The sequence below is a fragment of the Engystomops pustulosus genome, chromosome 10 (assembly GCF_040894005.1).
Source record: "Engystomops pustulosus chromosome 10, aEngPut4.maternal, whole genome shotgun sequence".
NCBI classification, from domain to species: Eukaryota; Metazoa; Chordata; class Amphibia; order Anura; family Leptodactylidae; genus Engystomops; species Engystomops pustulosus.
In genome coordinates, this window is record NC_092420.1 from 35,017,690 (window position 1) to 35,045,042 (window position 27,353).

Genomic DNA, 27,353 nt, shown 5'->3' on the forward strand with positions numbered 1-27,353 from the left:
GGATGGGACTTGAACCCAGGACCCCAGCGCTGCATGGCTGTAATGCTAACCACTGAGCCACTGTGCTACCCCTAAACCACTGTACTGCTAAACCGGAGGACCCCCACACAAACACAAGAGAGAACAGATAAACTCTTTACACATTTTGACCTGGATGGGACTTGAACCCAGGACCCAGCGCTGCATGGCTGTAGTGCTAACCACTAAGCCACTGTGCTGCCCCTAAACCACCGTACTGCTATACAGTACTCCCTTATGAATTCATATATAGGGCTCCCCTGCTACAAAGCATCCCCCCTTCATACTAAAGTAGCTCATCTTCTCTCTATACTGCACCGCTGATGCTCCCTTCCCCAATAACAGTGTTCCCCTTTCAACATTGATGCCCTTCCTTTATACAATGCGGTTCACCCTAAAACAGTTACCGTATATACTCGAGTATAAGCCGACCCGAGTATAAGCCGAGGCCTCTAATTTTACCACAAAATACTGGGAAAACCTATTGACTCGAGTATAAGCCGAGGGTGGGAAATGCATTGGTCACAGCCTCCCCAGTATATAGCCTGCCAGACCCTGCCCCAGTGTATATAGCCTGCCAGACCCTGCCCCAGTATATATAGCCTGCCAGACCCTGCCCCAGTGTATATAGCCTGCCAGACCCTACCCCAGTGTATATAGCCTGCCAGACCCTGCCCCAGTGTATATAGCCTGCCAGACCCTGCCCCAGTGTATATTGCCTGCCAGACCCTGCCCCAGTGTATATTGCCTGCCAGACCCTGCCCCAGTGTATATAGCCTGCCGCCGCTGCCGGACAGATCGCACAGAAGATATACAGGGGTCGCCGGAAAGGTAAGTTTAGATATATTTATTTTTTGACTCGAGTATAAGCCGAGTTTGGGTTTTTCAGCACATTTTTTTGTGCTGAAAAACTAGGCTTATACTCGAGTATATAAGGTACACCCAAAGTTGACCCCCCCCCCCCCCATCTCTAAAGCAGTGCTGCCCATGCAGGTTGCACACAAGCCATTCACCCCTGGATAATGAAAATTGAGAAAAGGTTTGGTTCGGGGACACAAACATGGTCTCCCAGGAGAAGGGCCTGGGAGAACAGCATGGATACATTTTCGTTCCATCCCATGGCTGATGCTGGAGGCCCCAGAACTGAGCATGGCTGACGCTTTGTGCCCTAGACCAGAGTATGTCAGGCGCCACAGGCCCAAAACCAGAGCATGCTTGACGCAGTGGATTCCAGACCGGTGCATGGCTGACACCATGTGCCCCTGACAGAATCGTACCCGGCGGTGCTAGCCCCAGGCAGGATCGGATCTGACGCCTCTAGCCCCAGGCAGGATCGGATCTGACGACACTAGCCCCAGGCAGGATCGTACCTGACGCCACTGGCCCCAGGCTGATGCCGCTGGCCTGAGACAGATTTGAACCACAGATCGGAGCATGGCTGACTCTACTGGTGCCAGACCGGAGCTTGACTGACGCTGCGGGCCCCAGAGCATGGCTGACGCCGGGGGCCCCAGACCAGGGCATGGCTGACGCCGGGGGCCCAAACCAGAGCATGACCGATGACACAGGTCCCAGACCGGAGGATGGCTGACGCCATGGGGACCTGGCCGGACAATGGCTGATGCTGCAGGCCCCAGGCATGAGCATGGCTGAAACTGTGGGCCCTAGGCCAAAGAATGTCGGACGCCGCAGGCCCCAGACCAGAGCATGGTTGACACTGTGATGATGCCATATGTCCCGGACCAGAGCATGGCTTACGCAGCGGGCCCCAGACCGGATCATAGCTTATAGTGCGGACCCCAGACCCGATCGTGGCTGCCTCCGCTGAAGGGCCCCAGACCAGACTATGGCTGACACTGCGAGCCCCTGACCAGACTATGGCTAACACCGCAGGCTGGAGCATGGCTGACGGCGACGGCCCCAGACTGGAGCATGGTTGACACTGCAGATGGCAGACTGGAGTATAACATAGCAGGTCCCAGACCGGAGCATGGCTGATGCTGCGGGCCCTAGACCAGAGCATGGCTGGCGCAGAAGGGCCCCAGACCGGAGCATGGCTGGCGCAGAAGGGCCCCAGACCGGAGGATGGCTGGCGCAGAAGGGCCCCAGACCGGAGCATGGCTGGCGCAGAAGGGCCCCAGACCGGAGCATGGCTGGCGCAGAAGGGCCCCAGACCGGAGCATGGCTGGCGCAGAAGGGCCCCAGACCGGAGCATGGCTGGCGCAGAAGGGCCCCAGACCGGAGCATGGCTGGCGCAGAAGGGCCCGGTTCAGAGAATGGCTGCCGCCACGGGCCCCAGGCCGGATCATATAATAAGGAATGGATAAATGCACTACCACATCCTTTCGAAAGAAAATTCCGATCATATTTATTGTACACACACTAGGTGCCTAGTTTAGGCTGCTAAAATGTACTTATGTACCCACACGTTTTACCTTACATATAAAAATAAACAATAAGCTATTAAAATGTTCTTTTGAAAGGATATGGTAGTATATTTATCCATTCTTTATTATATATTTTTTTCTCTTTTAGCCCTATGACATGCGGTGGGATTATTACACACCTTTGCCAGTTTTCCATGTGGATAGTGCGGTCCGTTTTCTTTGTTTTACTGTCTGTTTTACGGTCTGTTTTCTTTGTTCTGCCTCCACGGGCCCCAGACCCAAACACGGCTGCTTCTGTAAGTCCCAGACCGGAGGACAAAGAGCATGGCTGAGGGCCAAAACTGGAGTAAAATTGCCTGTGCAATTATATGATGCTTGTATGAGCATTAATGCTTAGGTTGGCCCTGTGTACCAGCTCTCTAATAATCTACAGCTGTCACAAACACTTTGGATCCCTCTTTGCTGTTTGTCTCAGCAAAGTATAATTTTGGAATGTAGTAAACTGCAATTCACAGCATAACCCCGTTTCCTTACTAATAGAGTAGTGAAAATGTGATATTCATTGCTCATTGGGTATTCTGTCCAAAATCAACTAAACTACAGCATTACCATTGCACAATAGCATTTAAAAATACATAAAGAACTGTTTTTCTTTAAGAAATATTTCATCCCACCAACAACTCTGTGGTCTTATTACGGTGGGTCCCTATACTAACACTTTATATACAGCATAGGAATATATAGCATGTATATAGCACTAAACTTGTCCTTAAAGAGGAAGCAGTGATTAATAGGTCACTTACCAAACACTGCTTCAAGTGACTGGGTTATGAGAACACACTGCATAGGATTAAGGAGGTTATGTTCTCCTTATGTCCTGGTAGCCATATTGCCTTGCAGTAAACTATGTGATTCTGTGGTTCACATACAATCCAAAATCTCCTCTTATACAAGTAAAGTCTTAGGGTAGGGACTCATCTGAGTGAGGCCTCCGTGACGTGGCAGATGGGCTCACACAATTTATATAACTGTGCGCTAAGAACCTCACATTTACCATATATACTAGAGTATAAGCCGATAAAATCAATACTCGCCTTTCCGACGCCCCCAGGCAGGTTATATTCTTGCCTCTTGCCAGTTACCGGCGCAGGTCCACGGTGCACACACTGATGTCATCGGGGGGCTTCAGACAGGTGAGTGCAAAGTTTATATTTTTTTAGAAACTGGGTGGCAGCGGGCTGACTATATACTGGGGGCAAGAGGCAGGCTATATATTGGGGGCAGGAGGCAGTCTATATACCGGGGCAAGGAGCTGGCTATATTCCGGGGGCAGGATGCGGGCTATATACTGGGGAATGAGAAATGCTATATACTGGGGACTGGCTGACTAACTATGTACTGATTGTAGGAGGCAAAGGACTGAGAGAGAGAAAATACATGGAATTTGACTTAGAAAAGGCAAAGAAGAGAGTAAATAAGATACACACAGAAGCATGCTAAATTCAAAGAGAAGAAGAAAGAGAAAAAATTAGAATAAATTCAAGTTAAAGAGGGATTGTCAGGATCAGTGGTAGTGGATCCTCTGGACCACCACGGACGGAGTGTAAGTGGCACCCGGTTTTCACTAGAGCCCGCCACAAAGCGGGTTGGACTTGCTGCGCCGTGGTACCACCAGATCGCTCCACAGGCACGACTTTGTCCGCTGTGGCGGCCAAGGCGAAGTACAAAATCGTGAGGCAGAAGCGTCGTCGGGGACAGGCAGAAGGTCAGGACATGCAGCACAGGATCAAAGTCTGGGACGCAGTGGAAGGTCAGGACGGGCAGCACAGGAGCGAGGTCAGGAACGGAATCGAGGTCACAATGGGAAATCAGCATTATCACACAGGGCATCAGGAAAGCTTTCTCTAAGGTTATGAGGCTAGGAGACGGCCGAGGACCGGGATCAGGAGTTGGGAGAGGTAAGCAGTGCGAGCGCCGCGTCTGTGAACACGAAGAGGCACGGGTGAGACCACAACCCGAGATATGGGTCGCGGGAGCACCCGTGACGGGGATCAGGAAAAAAACTCTATTACTATTTGTTACCAAATATAGTGAACAGTTCTATAAAGTGAGAAACATTGTGAGAAAATATTTCCCTATTTTGAAATGTAGGATAGAGAGGTGGCAGAATCTTTAAAAGCTGGTGTGAAATTTTGCTGTAATGCACTAACGTTCCCCTACTATAGGTATGCAAGTTTTACCAAGCATGTTTTTTAGTAGTGATCGAAGCCAAACAAATAGATGTTCCTGGCTTCATGTTCCAGGCAACCACAAATGTGGGCAAAGTGTGTACATACCTAAAAACAGATAATACAGTCAATCTTTTGTATTAGGTATGACGTAAAGACCTACATAAATTGTAACACACCATTAGTAGTATATTTAATATCATGTACAGTATGTGGGTTGTACCACTTGTCCATTGAAGGTAAGAATCAGGCGGCCCCTGTCGGACGTGTTTGGAACAATGATGAATATTTTGGCTGCGTCCAGGCACTTCTGGGAGGTGCATAATAAGGATATATCTTGTTTATAAAAAAAATATCTTGACCCATTAAAGGAGGAGAATATTTTGGGAAACTTATGGATAGGGAAACACTGGATACTTATCCTAAAAAGTAGACAACCCAAGTGATTAAATCCTAAACAGGATTTGTTATTAATGCACAGAATTTATATCCATTAGTGTAACAGGTTTTGGGGTCTAATACTTTGCAGCACAGAGGAAATTAGATAGAAAGATGTTCTCCCGTTATTATGTATTCATTTAAATCATTAAAAAATGGGATGTATTAACATGAAATAAGGCCTTATTTATGTGTATACATCTATAAATTGGGTTTTTCAGTATAGTGTTTTATGTAGGTGTTATGTATATACCTTTTTATATGTTATATATTACATATAAGGAATATGTGCACAAGGATTAATAGTAACTCCGTATGGGGAATGAGGGCTATTCTTTGTAAAGGTGGAGTAATCACATGATCACTAATCCCTGCCCACCTCCAGGTGGGAGTAGGAGTATTGGATTTAACTACATGAAGCACAAGCTAGAGACATAACCGTAAACAAGTCCGTGTCTGTCTGTATCCATACTATGTCCGTTCTGATGTCATGTTTGCCGTGAGTGATGGGATGTATTAACATAAAATAAGGGCCCATTTATTAACAAGAAATAAAGAAGACAATTGTTTTAAAACAGTCCCATGGACATGCTGGAGTGATCTTTTGCTTGTAAATCTGATCTACATCTGATGGCAACAATATACCCAGGTATTTAATTGAAGCCATGGACTCCGAGTTCTGCATATTGACCTTAAAATAAGAAAGCCCCCCATATATGTCTTGTTCTTTCAGAAGATTAGATATCGATAATAATGGAGATGTTAGAAAAAACAGTAGGTTGTCCACATAGGCCGCTATCTTGACCGTCTGGGTCTCCACCTGCATCCAATTAATATCTAGACTGTTTCATATCTTGCAGGGGGGTTAATTTCTCAGAGCGAATATAAGGGGGAAAGTGAGCAGCCCTTTCTTGCTCCATTTTAAATGTCAATGTAGTCAGAGTAAACCCTGTTAACTCTTACCGAAGCCTAAGGCCTGGAGTACAAAGCCATTATCAAGGCCAACATTTTAGATCCCAGACCTAGGTGTTCCAGTCCGCCCATCAGGAACGGCCATTCCACCTGGTCAAATGCCTTTTTGGCATCGGTGGAGAGAATGAGCATGGGAGACTTTCTCGGGTTGGCAAGATGGATCATGTTATTGGCCTTTGTGGTATTATCCCTGGTCTTTCTAGTGGGGATGAAGCCTGTCTGGTTCAAGTGGATAAAGTTCGGCATAAGGGGGCCAAGCGTTTGCCCTGTAATTTGCGCAGGAGGCTGGATCCTTGCCCTCTTTAGGGATAACAACTATGTGGGCGCAGAGAGGTCGGGGGGGGGGGGGTTATATAACATGTCCCGCAGGCAGGGCATTAAAAGCTTCTCCAGTGATAGGTGCTCTATAAAAGTAGTAATAGTTGTAATATGAGACTGTAAGCCTATCTGGGCCCAGGGATTTCTTGAGCTCTTCAAGTGTTATCGGGGGACTCTAGATTTTCACTCTCCTCCACAGATAGTGATGGGAAATTATCCAAGTCAAGATAGCCGGGTATTTCTTTGGTTGTAGGAGGTCTGTGTGGCTGCAGTTAATATAGTGAGGCATATTAGATCGTGGAATGACCGAGTGATACCAGTTGGGGATGTAACTTTTATAGCGGAGACACTATTTTCATGAGGAATGTAGTTGACAGAGCTTTGGGCTCTAAGGGTGTTTGCTGGGGTCCTACAGGGTATATTACCATTTTCGTTAAATATCCTACAACATTTTGCCAGGGATTATTTTGCCTTCACTATAAGTATAAGGTGCGAAGTTGGTCCCTAAGTGCATGGAGTAGGGTTTAATCAGTGGGGGTTTGAATCGTCTCATGTTGTCTCTCGACTTCTTTAATCTGTGAAAGCAGATCCGTGGCTTGGCCGTACTGTTCCCGGTTCACACTCTCCTCTATTCTCATGAAAACATCTTGGATGTAGCTTTTATGTGCCTCCCAACAAATAAGCAGAATTACTGAGTCAGAGTTGGATGAGAAGATATATTCCAGTTCCCTGATAACTTCCTGTATATGAAATAATTCCTGAAGTAGGGAGTTATTAAGGACCCAGCACCTTATCAAGTGAGAGGGGGGCAGCTAGACTTAAGGAAATGGAAATGGGGGAGTGGTCGGAGAGAGGAGGTATGAATATTCACGTCCGTCACTCTGTCTAGGTGGAAGTGTGAATTAAGAAATAGTCAAGCCTTGAGAACATGTTGTGTGTGGAAGACTGATTAGATTGTGAGCCCTATGGGGACAGGAACTGATTTGGCAAGCGCTGTGCAGCGCTGCGTAATCTGTGTGCGCTATATAAATTAAAAGAAAAGGAAAAATAAGACAAAAGAAAAGGAATAGTATGTGTAATCTCTGGAGTATGGGAGCATGGCTAGCAAGGCTCTGGATCTTGTCCTTACAAAAGTGGGTTTCCTGAAGAAAGACCACCTGCGCCTTCAGTTTCCATAAATCCCGCAAGAGCATCTGCTGCTTCTCAGGAGTACAAAGTCCTCTAACATCGCTGCTTGTATCAAGTCAGGAACCTCACAGGTTAGTGTGCCCAGCAGTTCAAACAAGGCAGCCAAGTCAGTTGGATTGTGGACCTGCCGGGTGTGGGCTCATTTTCAGACCACCAGATGGAAGGGAAAACCCCAAACATACGTCACTTCCACTTCTCTGATCTTATCCAGCAAATGTCTCATGCTTCTTTTCATTTTTAGGGTATGGAAAGATCAGGTAAAATTTGAATGGGTGTACGTTCATATCATATAGTCTTTTTTTCACTGATTTGACGCATAAATCTCTCTTTGAGGAGGCAGTGATGAATGCACACCATTTCTCGGGGAGCAATGGGGTCAGTAGATTTCGGGCCAAGGACCCTATGAATGCGGTCCAGTTCAATAAGGGAGTCAGGATGATCTCCCAGAGTCATAATTAATGATGAGTGTCTCTATGGATCTCAGATCCTCACCCTTACATGGTTGCAGTGTCCCCTTTTTTTTGAGGTCATCGTGTTCCATGACTAGGAAGCGGATAATATGTTGTTGAGAGGTCACTTGCCGGTCAAGTCGATCTAAGTGCGAGGAGGATTGCCACTCTAGGTTGCCAATTCTAGAACCCAGTTGTTCCACAGCAGGGTGCACTTCATCTTAACCTCGATGTTGTATTTTCTCCTTCCTGGAGATCATGAAGGCAAAGAAGTTTCTAGTAGGAAGGCCTTTTAGTGTGTCAAGCAGGTTAGTTCTGGTCAAGGGGGGCTCTTGCAGTGCAGCATATTCAAATGGGATTGGGGATCTGGGAACATCACTGGGGAATTGGACAGTGAGGAGGGGCCAGCTCTGATCCAGTAGCCTGGGAGTCTCTGTGGAGCCTATCCCCATGAGGGAGTGTAAGGCGTGAGCCAGATGGTGATTCTACTGGGGTCCGCAGGATGGGCCCACCTAGTAGCTTGTGGGGCCCAGTGACTGCTGTGGAGGTGTGCAGGGTTTGTGGAGCTTGACCTTCATTCCATGAATCCCATTGCAGCTCTTATCTGAGGGCTCTGGCTACCAGTGGGAGAATAGGCCCCAGGGAAGCAGTTCTGTACTGCCTCCTGACGTGGTAATGGAGGCACTGGGAGCAGGCTACTAATGGCCGTGGCTGTAGGCTCTGGACCAAGGTGAGGGGCGCAAACGTCTCAGCGGCCGCATTCAATTCAGGGGGAGCCTGGTCTCCTTTTTCTCCTCCGATCTGAGAGACTTGCCCACTGAGGCCCAGTTCGTGTCATGTACCTCCACAGCTGATTGTGGAGAAGTGGGGACCAGAGCACTGCTGGGAGAGATGCCCTTATATGCTGGATTTGCCATGTCCTGCAGTCGACTGGCTGTGGGGGCTTCCATGTGCAGGGCCAAAGTTTCAGCAGCCATCTTGGCGCTTTCTGCCTCTGGTAGCTTTTGGGTCCTGAGGAAGCAGGGTCAGAGGAACTTCAGCTGACGGGACCAGCTTCTGGGTCGCCTTGGAGGCTTTACCTTTGACATAGTGGTCCTTAGGGGTTCTGGGAGGATGAAGTGTCACTTTATGTTGCACAGTAAGCAGGAGCTCAGTTGATGCACGTCTAGCAAGCTCCCATGCGGAGACCACGCCCTCCTTCTGCTGCAGTTTTACCAAGTTATTCACTGTTTAAAGGGAAAGGGTCATCATGAAGATCATTTTTACTTGATAACTGTTTCCAATAGGCTCCCCCATGCGAATTTTGAAAAAAAATTCTAACAATTCTAACATTCATACCCCTCCCTCTAGCTCGAATAACATAGGCAGAGGAGAGTGAAGAGTTGAAAGCTGGGGGGAGGGGTAGGATTGTGGAAGAGGATACAGAGAGGATACAGGAACTCAATCCTTTGGAGTTTTAACCGCCCCCCTTCCCCAAGGGACCGGCTTGACGCTGCTGTCATCCGGATTCCTTTAATCCCCTTCACACACCATGAAGTTCCATTGCATTGTGGTGCTGCATGGGAGTATGCTGGAACCGATCACAGCAGATAACCTTATAAATCAAACCCGTACGCGGTACCTAACAATGCTGCCGGTGAGGGCGCCATATTGGATAGCCAATCAGCAACCTTTTGACATTAGAGGATGTCGATCGGTCGCCATGGCAGCTCTCATAGAGACAAAAAGGCCTGCCATGGATATTGATCTCTAATAGCCTGCCCATGGCCCACCTTAACCATACATCTCTCTATATTAAACTTCATTAGCCTCTGCCCTATATCCTACAGCTATCACAAATCCCTCTATCACAGTGGTTCTCATCCAGTGGGTTGCGACCTCTTTGGGGGGGTTGAATTAACTTTTCATAGGTAGCGCATAAGACCATTGAAAAACATAAATTTCCAATGGTCTTGGGAACCAGATATGTCTGGCTGTAGCATGGCAACTCCCCTTGCCCTAGGACAACCCCCGGACTGTAAGACTGTGCCTGCCTGATGTGTGTCTTTCAGTATCCAATGAGGATATGTTTTTCCTCCAATCCAGAACGTAAAAATGGCGCTGGCTCGCTTGAATAAAAACTTCTTTTATTTATATAAAATGATTGTATATAAAAAATTAATAAAATTAGAATAATGTGTTTCGCGCTCGTACTGAGCGCTTCATCAGATTCATATGTATATAGGTCACAAGCATGAAATTTATAGGGGTACACGAGTCATTTACCGGAAATTACCGGAAATGTCCCAGTATGAAACTCAGTGAGACGAGTACAAAGAAAGAAATATAAAATACATTGATTTCAATGGTTATCCTATACAGGTAGATCATTTACACAAACACTTTCATTACATACACAGAAATTCATATTACATAAAACATTTATTTTATTCCCTTTGGACTTTACCGGAGATCGTGGGACTACAATCATGATGTGGTGCTCTGAACTACAACTACTGGATGGGTCAAAACCATGCTGGTGGTTTTAACTGAAGTATTGCTCATGGGCGACATCTTGTGGTTGGATATTAGATTTACTGATATTGGAGTCTGAATTTTTACAGTGGATTTTTTTTTTTTTTTAAATAAGCGCTTCATAAATGTATGTATTTAAAGAGATTATTTTAAGAAGTTTATTTTACTTGTTTTGATTTCCTTTTGTATGAGGGTATATATGGAAATATGTATGGACGTATAAGGACTACAATCCTGTTCTAAAAACTACAATTACAGAAGCATGGATGGTAATTGAGATTGGGCATCTTTTTTTTCGGATGGCATAATGTACAATGTTTGGAGACTCCATGTAGTAGAAATTTTTCCGAATTTTCTCTCTATGTTCGTTTCATCTTCTCCGAAGTGATTGGACTCCAACGTATTGGAGATGGCATATCCGACACTCAATTAAATAAATCACATAATCGGTGTCACACAACATTCTGTTTTTAATTTGGAATGTTTCTTCCGTGTTTTAGGATTTGAACGTCAATCCTATCTTGATTGTACTGCAACACAGGGATCTTGGTTTATTACATGAGGCTGGTGGTATTCTTGTTTTCCTTCTTATGTTGCTTCAGCACACTTGGGGCTACGATGTGTATGGGGCAAGACGACTTCTTCAGGGGTAAGTATCTCTCTTGAGGATCAACCAATGTTTTTGTAGGATTTGCATTATGGTGTCATGTCGGGAGTTGTACCTGGTAATGAAGTTTGTCTCGTATTTAATGTCAGGTTCTTTTCGATTTTCTTTTGGTTCTACACATTCTTTTTTAGAATACAATTTTGCTTTTTTGTATGGTGTTTTTAGAATACTATCGGGATACCCTTTTTCAAGAAATCTATCCCTCAGACAGAGTATTGGTTACTTTGAATTGGTTTTCGATCTATACTGCATTGTCATTTGATATGCACTAACTGTTTACATACTTATATTCAGGTTTGATGTGTCATACCTATGGTTGAGCTCACACTGTTTTGACTTGTGCAATCAGGGGTTGAGTGTTGGTGATTTTATTGCATTCACCGCACAGAGTTTTTAGTGTCATAGTACACTTTTTTAGGTGATTTTACATTGTGTGTCTGGTCTTTTTGTAATTAAAAAAGTTTACATTTTCAAACTACTCTTGGGTTGTTATGGCACATCTTTCTTGGGAACTGTTGAGTTGTTAACAGTGTCCATATACCCACCATTTATATTTGCTGTGCAGGATCCCCCATTTGTCTGGATCAAAACACCAGTACCTGTTCCATTCTTCAATCACCCGCCACTTTACTAGGTACACCTGTCCAACTGCTGGTTAACACTTAATTTGTAATCAGCCAATCACATGGCAGCAACTCAGTGCATTTAGGCATGTAGACATGGTCAAGACAATCTCCTGCAGTTCAAACCGAGCATCAGTATTGGGAAGAAAGGTGATTTGAGTGCCTTTGAACGTGGCATGGTTGTTGGTGCCAGAAGGGCTGGCCTGAGTATTTCAGAAACTGCTGATCTACTGGGATTTTCATGCACAACCATCTCTAGGGTTTACAGAGAATGGTCCGAAAAAGAAAAAACATCCAGTGAGCGGCAGTTCTGTGGGCGGAAATGCCTTGTTGATGCCAGAGGTCAGAGGAGAATGGGCAGACTGGTTCGAGCTGATAGAAAGACAACAGTGACTCAAATCGCCATCCGTTACAACCAAGGTAGGCAGAAGAGCATCTCTGAACGCACAGTACGTCGAACTTTGAGGCAGATGGACTACAGCAGCAGAAGACCACACCGGGTGCCACTCCTTTCAGCTAAGAACAGGAAACTGAGGCTACAATTTGCACAAGCTCATCGAAATTGGACAGTAGAAGATTGGAAAACCGTTGCCTGGTCTGATGAGTCTCGATTTCTGCTGCGACATTCGGATGGTAGGGTCAGAATTTGGCGTCAACAACATGAAAGCATGGATCCATCCTGCCTTGTATCAACGGTTCAGGCTGGTGGTGGTGGTGTCATGGTGTGGGGAATATTTTCTTGGCACTCTTTGGGACCCTTGGTACCAATTGAGCATCGTTGCAACGCCACAGCCTACCTGAGTATTGTTGCTGACCATGTCCATCCCTTTATGACCACAATGTACCCAACATCTGATGGCTACTTTCAGCAGGATAATGCGCCATGTCATAAAGCTGGAATCATCTCAGACTGGTTTCTTGAACATGACAATGAGTTCACTGTACTCAAATGGCCTCCACAGTCACCAGATCTCAATCCAATAGAGCATCTTTGGGATGTGGTGGAACGGGAGATTCGCATCATGGATGTGCAGTCGACAAATCTGCGGCAACTGTGTGATGCCATCATGTCAATATGGACCAAAATCTCTGAGGAATGCTTCCAGCACCTTGTTGAATCTATGCCAGAAGAATTGAGGCAGTTCTGAAGGCAAAAGGGAGTCCAACCTGTTACTAGCATGGTGTACCTAATAAAGTGGCCGGTGAGTGTATATTGTACAGTTCTCTAATCAATTGGTCGGAGTCCTTTAAATCGCTGGGAAGTTGAATGACATATTTTTGCAGTAGCAGATCTAGGTAATGTGAAATGTTGCTTGTTAATGATCCAATGCTGGAGAATATTGGTCTCCCTGGCGGTTTTTACATCTTTGTGCACTTTGAGCAGAAAATAGAAATAAGCTGTTGACGGAAAAGGAATGTGTAGGAAGTTTCTTTCTTCTTTTGGGCAATGTCCAGGAATGTTTTTATCTTCTTTTGGATTCCAGGTGTTGGGTCGTTAGTAACGATTGTCATCTAGAATTCTCAGGGCTTCGTTGTTGGATGCGGGGCAGGACATTATAAAAATGCCCCCCCCTTTATTTGCTGCCCGGATCACTATATCTGTATTTTCTTGTAGTCGTTTTAGTCCCTCTTGTTCACTTTTATATTTGTTTTTATAATTTTTACTATTTTTCTTGTTTTTCTTTGTGATTTTCGAGGACTAATTGATAGAATGTTTTTATGTTGTTTTTTTTACTAAACTCTCATCTTCAATTTTATTTTATTTTCTATAACTTCCTTCGTATAAGCCTCTTTCTTTTTTTTTAAAAATACCTTTTTACTATTAGTTTTCGCACATATTGATTTAGATCTAAGAATAATTCTAATTTGTTAGCTTCAGCATTGGGACAGAAGCACAATCCCTTTTCTAGTGCAGATCTCTCATTACTATCTAATGTATATTAAGTCAAATTAAATATTTTGACTGTAGTATTTTTCTTCTTATTCTCCTTGATCAGTTGTTTTTTTCTTTTTTGCCCCCCCCCCCTTCCTCGTTTGTATTTTTTCTTTTTCTTGATTTTAACAGGCGAAAATATGTATGAATTGGTTTGGAGCTTGGATGGGATGGGATCCCTAAAAAATCCTGCACTTGGCTGTTTGATACATTTTGATTTATTTTCCGTGTTTGTGAATATTTGTGTTTCTAAATTCCCTATCGGTAAACTATTGGTATGGCAAATGTCGCTAGTTCCTGGTACTTCGTCGGTCGAGATGTTTCCTGCTGGTGAACTGTTGTTAACTGGATCTATGTAACATGCTCCACTAGGTGTTAGTGCCTCATGAGTTGTAATGGATGACCAATTTACTTCATCTCCTGGTGTCTGGGGTGGTTGTTTGTTAGGAGTGTGGCAGATGCCTGAGAGGCGCCTATTTTGTGCCATAGTGTCTTTGATCTTTTGTGGTGTTTGTGGAGTGCCAGTATTAGAAGTGTATTTTCTAGTTTCTTCTCTTAGTGAAAACACTTAGTCAAAACACGAAGAGAAGAAATTTGAATAAAACAGTAAAAATAATAAAAACAAATATAAAAATAACGAAACAAAAACCTATCCAAAAGTGAACAAGAGGGACTAAAACGACTACAAGAAAATAATGATATAGTGATCCGGGCAGCAGATAAGGGGGGGGGGGGGCATTGTTACAATGTCCTATCCCGCATACAACAACGAAGCCTCGAGAATTCTAGATGACAAGAAGTATTACAGCATCGTTGCTTAAGACCCAACACCTGGAATCCAAAAGAAGACAAAAACATTCCTGGACAATGCCCTAAAAAAGAATTTGATCACAAAAGAAGACAGAAACTTCCTACACATTTCTTGTCCATCAGCAGCGTATTTCTATTGTCTGCCCAAAGTACACAAAGATGTAAAAAAAACGCCTGGGAGACCAATATTCTCTGACATTGGATCATTAACAAGCAACATTTCACACTACCTAAATCTGCTACTGCAAAAATATGTCATCCAGCTATTTAAAGGACTCCGACCAATTGATTAGAGAACTGTTCAATATAGAATGGAACAGGGACTGGTGTTTTATTACACTGGATGTAAATTCATTATCCTCAAACATCGCACATGAAATAGGGATTAAGAGTGTCAGTAAATATCTGGAGAAAGACGAAAACATTACACAAGAGAAAAAAAGCTTCATTTTAGAGTGCCTACGAATAGTTTTACAAAATAATTATTTTACTTACGATACTAAATTGTATCACCAGAAACTCGGCACAGCTATGGGGACCAGGGTAACCCCCACATTTGCCAACCTTTTCATAGGTGTTTTGAGGAGAGTTACATACTAAGCGAAAAAGACAACCCATTCTTCAAACATATAGTTCTCTATAGGCGGCTCATTGATGACCTGTTCTTTTCATGGTCAGGACCCATAGAGGAAGCTGTAAGCTTCCAAGAACATCTAAATAAGAATACACACACGGCATTTCATTTTCCCTTGAAAAAAGTACCACCAGTATCACATTCTATAGACTCTATGCAGATGGGAAGTCTATTGGATGTATAAATTTGATACATTCGCGCCAAATGGCTTAAATGAAATCCAAGAAGCAATCTTGTAAAAAACGCACTATAATATAATTGGATGACCAAAAACATCCATTATGGTATGACTACTCACTCAATAAACACTGTATCCATGTAGATCCGGACCTCAGCTTTGGAACAACTGCAGATGTCTTGATCCCTTCGGGCTTCCTTAATTGTAGTTCTCAGAACAGTTCTCCACTTCCAGCACGGTTTGACCCATCCAGGCTTCCTTAATTGTAGTTCATAGAACAGGATTGTAGTCGTTATACGTCCATACATATTTCCATATATACCCTCATACAAAACGAAATCAAATCAAGTAAAATAATATTCTTAAAATAATCTCTTTAAATACATAAATCTATGAAGCTCTTATTTTCAAAAAAAAAAAAAAAAAAATCCACTGTAAAAATTCAGACTCCAACATCAGTAAATTCCAATATCCAACCACAAGATGTCGCCCATGAGCAATACTTCAGTTAAAACCACTAGCATGGTTTTGAACCATCCAGGCTTCCGTACATCATGATTGTAGTCCCACGATCTCCAGTAAAGTCCAAAGGGAATTAAATGTTTTATGTAATATGAATTTCTGTGTATGTAATGAAAGTGTTGCTGTAAATGATCTACCTGTATAGGACACCCATTGAAATCAATGTATTTTATATTTCTTTTTTTTGTACTCGTCTCCCTGAGTTTCATACCAGAACATTTCCGGTCAATGACACGTGTACCCCTATAAATTTCATGCCTGTGACCTATATACTTATGAATTTATGAATCTGATGAAGCACCCAGCACAATTGCGAAACACATTATTCTAATTTTATAATTTTTTTTAAATATATAATCATTTTATATAAATAAAAGAAGTTTTGATTCGAGCAAGCCAGCACCATTTTTCCGTTCCGGATTGGAGGAAAAACGTATCCTCATTGGATACTGAAAGACACGTTGGAAAACTGCACATCTACCACGGCAGCGGCACTAAGTCTTGCCATAGGCCAGTGGTGGCGAACCTATGGCACGGGTGCCAGAGGTGGCACTCAGAGCCCTTTCTGTGGGCACTCAGGCCATCACTGCAGGACAGAGTGCACCAAACATGACCAAATCCACCAAATCTTCCTGCAGTCCCAGGCAACTTATGAGATGCTGCTCTCAGCGCTATTTTAAAGCGACACTTCATTGGCTGTTAGGAACTGCAGGAAAAGTGAGAAGGTGATGACAGAACTGCATTATCTTTGGGGGTCATCCAGCTAGACCCACCATTCTTCCTGTACAGAGAGACCCTGGAGAGAATCTATTTGCCCTCTTTCTTTCAACTGTATTAGTGGCATTAGGCGGCCGATACAATTGAAAGAAGTGGAAGAACAGGGAGCAATAAGTTACAGCTTAAATGCTATGTTGGCACTTCACGGTAAATAAGTGGATTTTGGTTGTAGTTTGGGCACTCCGTCTCTAAAAGGTTCGCCATCACTGCCATAGGCTCTACAAGGAGTTATGCCCTTCATGCACAACTCCAATAGGTGAGTATCACTACACCATCACATTTTTATATTATATTAAGGGTATTACACTATAGGAGCGCTGTCTGTCCCTCCTTGTCTCCCCACCTTCTCTCCATGTGCCTGCCTGATGACTTCTACACAGAAGAGGAAGTGATCATCATAGGGGCATAGCACCAGTATTGTGGAGATTTGTTTGAACTTAGAGAAGGTAGGCACATTTTGCAAAGAGACAAATTTAGTTTAGGTAGCTTATTCATTGCACAGGAAGAGTGGTGTAAGTTGAGTCCATTGGGCTTTGTGGCAAAAATTCCCAATGGGGCCCCCCCTTATTTTGCCCGAAACCTCCTCCCCCATTTCAGATTTAAGAAATCTGGCGCAATAAAAGACAGCAGAGTCGCACCACAGGAGATGATACAATATTGTGAACTCATGGGTAATACCAGCTCTTACTGTAAATCTGGTGACAAATGATACCTTTGGTTATACAATTTTTCCTTTTCTTCATTTTCTCCGTTGTGACCATGTCAGCTTTTTTCAACCATTACTCATCTCTGCAGATTTAACAAACTCGATATAACCAGTATAGTAACATAGGTCTCACAGTAGGCAATTTAATTACAGAGCCCTCACAATAGCAATATAGTCACAGGGGCCCCACAGTAGCAAATATAGTCACCATGGCCTAAGGATAGCCAATAGAGTCATAGTACCTCCCATAATAGCATAGTCACAATGCCCCCACAGTAGGCAGGTCACAACCATCAATCATATTGTTCACCACTATAGTACAGTACACAGCAGTATAGTTACCATAAGTAAGCCCCCACAGAAACCATTGGAAAGACCCCCCCAGTAGCCATTAGTAAGACCCCCCAGGAGCCATTAGAAAGACACCCCCCCACACACACAGTAATATTTAGCCTTAAGTAATAATGCCCCCTTACAATAGCCTTTAATAACACCTTGTGGAGGCGTTAATGCAATCTCTGCCCCCCCAAGTAGCATTTAGGGATATTCCCCCCTACATTAGCCTTAAATAACCCCCCCCCCCCCACAATACACTTAAGTGCAGTGCCCTTGCTCCCCAATAAAAAAAATAGGGCCCCCATATGTATAAGGAAAAAAAAAAAAAAATACTTACCTTATTGCCCTCTTTGTGCTCGCTCTTCTCCAGAAATCCGGCACAGGCAACATCTGATGAAGTGTCTCCAGGGGCACATGCCGGGTCATAGACCTCAGCAGACCTGATGCAGGCAAAAGCATCATTACACGCGCCTGTGTCGGATCTTCTTCATCACACAGGCCGCAAACTGGCGGTCTGTGTGATGGAGAGCAGCAGAGTAAAGGAGCTTAACCCTTACGCGCACCAGGACGTTATAGTACGTCCCGGTGGCTAGATATTTAGCGCACCAGGACGCACTATAACATCCTGCTTCTGGCACCGGCTCACGAACGGAGCCGGTACCAGAAGCAGCGGCTGTCAGCTAACACCCGCGATCGGAGCCGACTCCGATCGCGGGTGTTAACCCCTTACACGCCGCGGTCAAGCATGACCGCGGCGTGTAAGGGTCTTCCCCCTATGGATCGGATCCCCCGCGCCGCTTACCGGGGAATCCGATCCTCTTCTGGGCAGCTCCGAGGACTGGCATGTGCCCCGGAGCTGCCCGGTCTCCATGGCAGTCAGACCCCTTCCGGGTCTGACTGTAAACTGTCTGAGCATGCGCAAGCATGCTCAGACAGTTTACACTGCTCTACAATAAAATAGTATTGTAGAGCAGTGTATTGAACTTAAACCAGCGATCAGAGCATCGCTGTTTTAAGTTCAAGTATGTATAAGTAAAAATATGCAAAACACTTAACACTACACATTATAATAAATAAAAAAATACATAAAAATATAAGCCCCTAAAATGTCACTTTCCCATAAAAACACTTACTAAAGTATAAAAAACATAAAAACACAAAAAAACCCTGCATGTTTGGTATTGCCGCGTCCGTAACAATCTGCATAATAAAACAGAATCATTACTGGACCCGCACGGTAAACGGCGGAGGAAAAAAATGCAAAAAACGTTCCGAAAAAAGATCATTTTTAATTAATACCCTATAAAAAATGCTCTAAAAAGTGATTTAAAAAATTTTATGCACTCTAAAATAAGACCACTAAAAAGAACAACTGTTCTCGCAAAAAATAAGCCCCTAACCAGATTTGTCAGTCAAAAAATTAAAAAGTTATGTATATGAAAAGATGGTGATGCTAAAATGAATAAGATTTTCTCCAAATTAGTTTTTATTCAGTACAATTGAATAAAATACACAAAACCCCCAAATATTTGGTATCCCTGCGTCCGTAACAATCTGTATAATAAAACAGAATCGTTATTAGATCCGCAAAGTGAACTCCGTAAAAAACAACCTCAAAAAACTCTCTGAAAAAGATGATTTTTTATTAATGCCCTTTAAAAATGCTCTAAAAAGTGATTTTAAAAAGTTACGCAATCTAAAATAAGACCACTAAAAAGAACAATCATTCTCGCAAAAAATAAGCCCTTAAACAGATTTGTGAGGTGATAAATAAAAAAGTTATGCATATGAAAGACGGTGATGCTAAAATTAACAACAATTTCGCCAAATTACTTTTTATTCAGTAAAAATGTGAAAAATTAAAAATATATATAAATGAAGTATTTTCGTAATCGTGGCGACCCATAGAATAAAAATAATATACTATTTTTATGGTATGGTTAATGGCCAAAAAAAAAACACAAAAATTTTCCTAAAAATTGATGATTTTCATTTCCTCCACCAACAAAGAGTTAATTAAATTAGCTATAGATGCCCCAAAATTACGCACCAGAAAAGTGCATCTCATGTGGCAAAAGAAATAAGCCCCTATAGCAGTGATGGCTAACCTATGGCACTGGTGCCAGAGGTGGCACTCGGAGCCCTTTCTGTGGGCACAGAGGCCATCACCAGAGATGACTCCAGGTATCTTCCTGCAGTCCCAGACAGCCCAGGACTTGCTGTGCACAGAGCTATTTTAAAGTGACAGCGCTGCCTGGGACTATTTTCTGCTTATTGGTGTCCTCAGGGGCTGGTATCAATGAAAACTGTGACCGAGAAGGGAATATAAATGACAAATTAAATTTCTGTGTTGGCACTTTGCGATAAATAAGTGGGTCTTTGTTGTAGTTTGGGCACCCCGTCTCTAAAAGGTTTGCCATCACTGCCCTATAGGTCCACAATTAAAAAAAAGAAAAATATTCTAGCCTGTACAATGTGACATAGCAGATCTGCTCTGGATGGCGCCTCCTTCCCTTCTATACCCGGCTGTGCGCCCATACAGCAGGTTACCACCACATATAGGGTATCGGTGTACTCGGGAGGAATTGGGTATCAAACTGTGTGGAGTCTTTTTTCATTTAATCCATTGTAAATGTTTAATTTTCCACCCAAAATGAATGTATTGTGAAAAAAATATTACAATTTGCAGACTGCACCTCCATTTTGTTTTAACCCCTATAAAACACGTTAAGGGTTAACAAACTTCTTAAAAGTGGTTTTTCATACGTTGAGGGGTGTAGTTTCCATAATGGGGTAATTTATGAGTCTAGCTATTATTTAGGCCTCTCAGTGTCAATTAGAAGTTGAGTAGGTCCATCTAAATACGGGTTTTGGTGATTTTACAAAAAATGTGAAAAATGGCACCCAAATTCTGAGCCTCATAACATTCTAGTAAAATATGTGGAATCTTAAAAAAACATGCCAACATAAAGCAGACATTTGGGAAATGTAAGTTATGAATTTATTTGGGTGCTTTGACTATCTGCATCAAAAGTAGAGAATTTAGAACATTGAAAACAAAGAATTTTTACAAATTTTTGCCAAATTTTGTTTTTTTTCATAACTAAACGCAAAAGATTTCATCCAAATTTTTAATTTAATTTGAAGTACTATGTGTCACGAGAAAACAATCTCAAAATCCCCTGGATATCTCATAGCGTCCCAAAGCTATAACCACTTATAGTGACAGGTCAGATTTGAAAAAATGGGGCTGCGTCCTTTAGGCCAAAAGATGCTGAGTCCCGTAGGGGTTAAAAGCTCCAGTGCTTGTTGAGGACAGGTGGGATCCCGCCATCTGATAAGCTCCTAACTAAACACATTGTGATTTCTAATTGTGACAGCTGCGGCCCTCCTGTTCCAGTGCACGAACCAGATGCAGGACAGGGGAACAAGGGGCCAGCGGCAGTGCACCATGAGGCGCTGGATTAACCGAAACTACCACCAGGATAAAAGGACTGTATGCAAATGAGCCCGAGGCATTCCAGAGGTGTTAACGGAGCCCCTCAGGGTGCGGTCACACGTCACGTTTAACGCATGCGTTTAAAAACGCATTGCAATAGCTGAAGAGTGATTTGCCTAATTAAACACCTCTTAACACTTGTGTTTACAAAACGCATGCATTAACCGCGATGTTAACGCATGTGTTAACAATGCGTTAACTGTTGCGTTTTGTAAACACAGGTGTTAGCAGCTGTTTAATTAGGCAAATCACTCTCCAGCTATTGCACGTCGCGTTTTTAAACGCATGCGTTAAACGCGACGTGTGACCGCACCCTCAGGCTCAATTGCATACAATTAATACAAGCCACCATAAAGCAATCAGGTTTCCAGCACTCCCCATTTAATGTACACCTGGTTGATGTGGGGAATGGAGGGTAACCCCAACATACTGGTTAAACAGGTGATGCCAGGCATGGATTCAGAACGGAAGCTGCCTCATTCCTTCCATCAGCTTCTCTGAAGATGTGTCAGGGCAGGAGGAGTACATTTCTAAACATATCGACCATAAGGTTGCATGACAAGTACACACAGGAAATTTCAAACAATAAAAAATTCATTTTTAGCAGCTATACATTTATATATAATGGCATGACAACCCATTTTAGCCACTTCCCTGGTTCCAGGACAAATCAGACTTATGACTAGAATTCGTTTCATGAAGCAATGCTCAAACCAACAAAAAAAATGACTTTTGCATGTCTTTTAATTAAAAAATACACAATTCAAGTCAACAAACAGAAAATAAAGATGTTATAACAAATTCTCTTGTTAAAAATGTGCTCGAAGCAAATAAACATTTCACCTATATAGGTTTAGATTGAAGTAATGGTTCAATCAGTACCCATGTATGTGAGTAGTTACAAATATTCAAGCTAGGTAATTCTTAGTACATTGTTTTACTGTACAATAGCAAATTAAAGAAACATTGAGGCTTCTGCCAAAAAATCACAATGCTTTACACTAGTAGTCTCTCAATGGCTTGTTGCACAGACTGGATCTGAGGCTTCAGCTGGGACCCTTCCTTGATGGTGACAGAACAAGCAATGACTGGTCTGGAGACCCCACAGGCTCTTCCCAAAGCCTGCTTGGAACGTACAAAGACATAAGGGACATTCTTATCTTCACACAGAAGAGGAAGGTGAAGAATGATTTCCAATGGTTCTGCATCAGCTGCCATGGCAATGAACTCTGAAATTCCTCTGTTTAGAGTTTTTGTAGCTGTAAAACATGAACAATTTACTATTACATTGGCTGCATAGAAAGAAGTAAAAGGATACATATATAGATCCCCAGAATAAGGACCTCAAGATTGTTTAAAGATAGCAAGTGTCAGTTCTGGAAAGGGCATATTGGAAATAAGCAAAAGACAAGTATATTCCCCTCACACATGGCCGTATGGTCACCCAAGCGTATCACATATGTTGGGGAGAGGCAATATGCACCACTCCCACCTCCATAGGAAGCCAGGTGGTGCGCCATAAAACCAGCAAAAGATGGGACACGGTGGTACAACCAAACAAGTGACCATAATGGCCAATAAAACAAGTGTGTAAAACTATATGAAAGGGATATGCATAGAAAAGTATAACGGCTTTGTTCACAGGTTTCAGTACTTTGAGTCATTTGTTGGATCGATCTACAGGGTAAAAGGATAAGCAACTGAATCTATCAGTTACAAGAGGGGTCCATAAGTACTCATCCCAGTAGACTTGTGTGCATGCTTGGCCACCCCTTCCATGGGGCTTTTAGAACACTGAAATCAGGCAAAAAAAAAAAATGGGCTCCACGTTTGTGACCGCTGAAGTGGAATTACTGGAGGTCATAGTTGACCATGTTGTAGATAAGAAATAAGTATTGTGGGTTTCAAAGGCTTAGAATGGGACAAAACTACAGATTGGTGGAACAATCAGCACCAGTGATAAGCTCTTTGGTTTAGGAGAACAGAAAGTTACCATCACCTGCCTGTACCATGCTGTTTATTAGCTGCCGATAATGGATAAAATGTGGGGTGCTGGGTGAAGCATGATCACCCCTCAAATCTATACGGTCTTAAAATAACCTTTAACGATTACTTATCCCATAATAGCAGGACAGAATTTATTTGAGGCGAACCCCTGCTTATACCACTAATGCTTAGTAACATAGGAGCCTAATGTACTGTACACAGGGCACAGAGAGGACCCGGGCACCGATCTCTTACCTTCATTCGCCCCTTTGCGGAGCTGCTTGTAGTTGGAGGCCTGCTGCACCAGGTCCAGGATAGTCTTGGTCAGCTGGGCATCAGCCAGTGGGTAGGCTTTAGGGTTAACCTCGGCGTCAGTCTGTAAAACAACAGACATGGATAAGAGTTACATAAGGGCGTTACGGAGCCCAGCACATGTCTAGCGCAGGGTGATGGTGCCGGGCACACTACACGTGTCCAGCCCAACTACAGCCGTGCGAGATGCAGCGACTTCCCGCAATAAGCGATGATAGCTCCTCTTACCATGGTTCTTCTCACAATGTGTCTCCCGCTGGTCCCCTCGGCCCGGAAGCTTCACGGAGGAAATCTAAATGATCGCACAGATCGCAATGCGCCAACAACGTGCTTCTAAGTTCCGGATAAGAGCGGAAAGGGATGGACTTGCGTTCTCCAACGCCCACGTGTTCCCCCTGTACGATGCTCAGCCTATCAGTATTAGAGGAGTGGCCTGCGTCTCGCACGCGTGGTGACCGACACTGTGTAGCCATGATAGTACAAAGTTTGCTTGTGCTGTACAGTGTTCTGCTCGTGTTAGCGCCACCAGCTGGCGCTCTGTTGGATCAGCAGCACGTGGTTATGTATAAGGCGGGCAAGGTCTGATGTTGGGGAATTTGTACCCCATATTTTTCGAATGGTATTTGTGTCGGGATGAATTGTATGAATAATAAAGTTACACATGGCTAAAGCACATAGTTTACAGTGATGAAGGTTACTGGTCAGAACTATGAATTAAAGCTACAGCGAGCACATGCGGGAAGGAACAATGGGGTTAGTGGTGTAGTGTCAGCACTAGTCTGCAGCACTGCTCACCCACGGCTCGTGGACTGCTCTTACTGCACGTGTGGATGGGATCTATTTCCATACATTGTCCTGATACAGGAACATTGCACCAAGAACTACACTTCTTGTATTTTTATGCAGCTTTTTAAACGGATGTTACTCATTTTGTAAAATATGTTTTACATGTAACTAAAGACTGCACCAAAATTACATACCCCTGCTGCATCTGCAGAAACTGGCTGGTGTGCTACCACAACTGATGCTGGATCCCTGTCCCTCTAGGTTAGGCCTGGAATCACAGCAGGTCAGAGTAGCCGCTCTCACATGTGACTATAACCCACCATGGAGCATATACAAAGCCAAAGATGCAAACAATTCTTCTTTATAAGATTCTCAGTAGGGGTAATAAGCCATGGCGATGGACTATTTAGCGCAAATATGCACTTCCACAAGCCATGACTGCAAACAGTTGATTGCTGGGGCACCTAGATTCAGACACCACCAATGCCTAAAAAATAGATAGTTGCTCCTCAAATTAGTGCTAAGGATGAGACTCTGAGCATCCTACTGGTACATTCTGCAAGGAGTCCTTTCTTCAATGGAAAACAGCAGCGCCAAACTATAATAATTATAAACCCCTACAATAATGCTATTTATTACACTTAACCAATAGTACCCCTTGACAAAAGGGGGAATGAAGACACTATTAAATGAATAGAGCTATACCAGTAAAGTAAAATATAACACTTTATTGTTGCAAAATATGTTAAAACATGATGGTAAAAACATTTGTAGACACCCTGGATAAGGTGCTTTAAAGGTATACAGCGCAGTGACTGTGACACAGAGGAAAAAGTCGTCACCCTGGACAGGATTGAAGGAGATGCAGGTAATGAAGATATATAAACACTAATGGCAAGGAGAGATAAGTGGTATGTGGTAAAATATCATAGTGTACATCAGGTATAGGAGAGCAAGCAACTTTGTCCTATACTGGACCAAATGTGGTCCACTAATGAATTACTTGTGAGACCTTACCAGTAAAATAGTTGAAGACCTCCACTGTCCGAGATGCCGGTAGCCCCGACGCGCGTTTCGGCTCAGAAGAAGGCTCATTCTGAGCCGAAACGCGCATTGGGGCTGCCGGCATCTCGGACAGTGTAGGTCTTCAACTACTTTACTGGTAAGGTCTCACAAGTAATTTATTAGTGGACCACATTTGGTCCAGTATAGGACAAAGTTGCTTGCTCTCCTATACCTGATGTACACTATGTACAGCTCCTGACGTACCCACTAAACATGTCCACAGACTTATACTTTTGGCCTAGTATACTTTGACTAGTAGACTGGGCTGTTTTTTACTGCTTGGCTGCTGCAAGACAAGTGATACCTTTGTTTTTTTTTCCCTTTACTGAAAAATAGGCCAGTGAGGGCAGGGGTTAGGTCATGAAACACTGCTGTGCCAGTATGCAGGTGCATGACACAGGTTAGCCCTCTCTATACAGCCTGAGTGTTTGCTGCTAACACCGACGATTATTGAGGGCACATGGGAGCTGCCATTTTTGCAGTGGTTGTTCTCTCTGGGAGCATTCACAGAATGCGTCGCATTGTGTTTTTGATGCATTCCACTGGCTTCAGCCCTGATTACATGCTAAGATTACATTGCGTTTCCACTGTATCTGCTAAAACACAATGTTACCTTATCATGTAATCAAGGCTGAAGCCAGTGGAATGCGTCAAAAACACAACGCGACGCAACACATTGTGTGAATGCGCCCTCTGACTTCAACGAGGGGTGGTGGTGATGATCTGTCTCCATCAACAAAATTACCATATAATGCAATACAGCTTGGTAGGAACGATCAGACCCCCTAGCTTTAAAGAAGCTTAGGGGGTCTTCAATTGCAGTAAAAAAGTAAAAAGTTCTTTCCCTAGAACTGATATAAAAATAAACAAAATCATAAACATGTTTATTATCGCCACATCCCAAAAATCCTGATCCATCAAAATATAAAACCGGTTATTCCTGCCAGTGAGCTCGTAAAGGCATTTTTGAAACACTTGTACAACTGCATAAAAAGTGATAAAAGGGTCATACAAGTCCCCAAAATGATAACCAAAAGTTTGTAAGTCAAAAAAAAAATTACACCAAAAAGCATAATTCAACTTTAAATCTTTATTTAGTTCACAAAACATGATTAAAATGTAGCCATTGGCAAAGAAAGCCAACAAAATTAAAAAGGTGTGTGTTATAATCTATATCACTAATTAACCCAAAGTATAAATATGGTACAAAGCATATTCCAACAGAACAGACCTAATCACTCTAAATTTAATTGTATTATATTAATAACAACAGATTTCATAGATAGAAAACAATGGGATAAATCATACCAGTAAATAGGACACCACACCAGCCAGCCCCGACACGTGTTTCGCAATAAGCTTCCTCTGGGGGGAGTGTGATTAGTCCCCAAAATGGTAGCAATGAACATAACAGTTCAGAAAACAAGAAATTACATATTATAAAAGTTATTAGTGTCTGAAGTTGGCGAAACAAAGACAAAAATTTGAAATCTGTTAAACTAATTAAAACCAATAAAAATTTGTAATTTGAAATTGATATATGTGTGATAGTACTGACCCGTAGAATTAGGGTGATGCCACACATGGCGTTTTGAACCCGTTTTTGGTCCATTTTTAAGCAGTCCATCCAAAAATGCATGCGTTAAAAACCGTATGCAATTTTGAAAAACGCATCCAGTTTTGACCTGTTTTAATTAAGATAATTGGTAAAACCTGTCAAAAATGGATGTGTTTTCAAAAAATGCAAGCGTTTTTCAAAAACGCATACTTTTTTAATGCTTGCATTTTTGTACGGACTGCTTAAAAACGGACCAAAAATGGGTTCAAAACGCCATGTGTGGCATCACCCTAAGGGGAGGTGTAATTTGGATCGCACAGTAAAAGCCGTAAAAATAGAGACCACAAGAATATGCTGTAAATATGGGTTTTATTTTGTCAATTTCACCGTATTTGGAATTGTTTTCCAACTTACCAGTACACAGCATGGAATATATTATTCATACAACT

General features: G+C 43.0%; 1 protein-coding gene across 1 annotated transcript; it reads right to left on the minus strand.

The window, feature by feature from the left end:
- Window positions 1-21,923: 21,923 nt before the first annotated feature.
- Window positions 21,924-23,884, minus strand: SNU13 (small nuclear ribonucleoprotein 13). The gene is made up of 3 exons (XM_072127503.1): window positions 23,724-23,884; window positions 23,439-23,559; window positions 21,924-22,456 (listed from the first exon to the last, which is right to left on the minus strand). Exons 1-3 carry the CDS (start codon window positions 23,724-23,726, stop codon window positions 22,194-22,196), a joined length of 387 nt encoding a protein of 128 aa, XP_071983604.1. The 5' UTR covers window positions 23,727-23,884; the 3' UTR covers window positions 21,924-22,193.
- Window positions 23,885-27,353: the final 3,469 nt, after the last annotated feature.

Coding starts and splice junctions, on each gene's coding strand:
- SNU13 (XM_072127503.1), bottom strand. Junction 22,457..23,438: donor CCGCAAAGGGGCGAATGAAG/GTAAGAGATCGG, acceptor CATGTTTTACAG/CTACAAAAACTCTAAACAGA.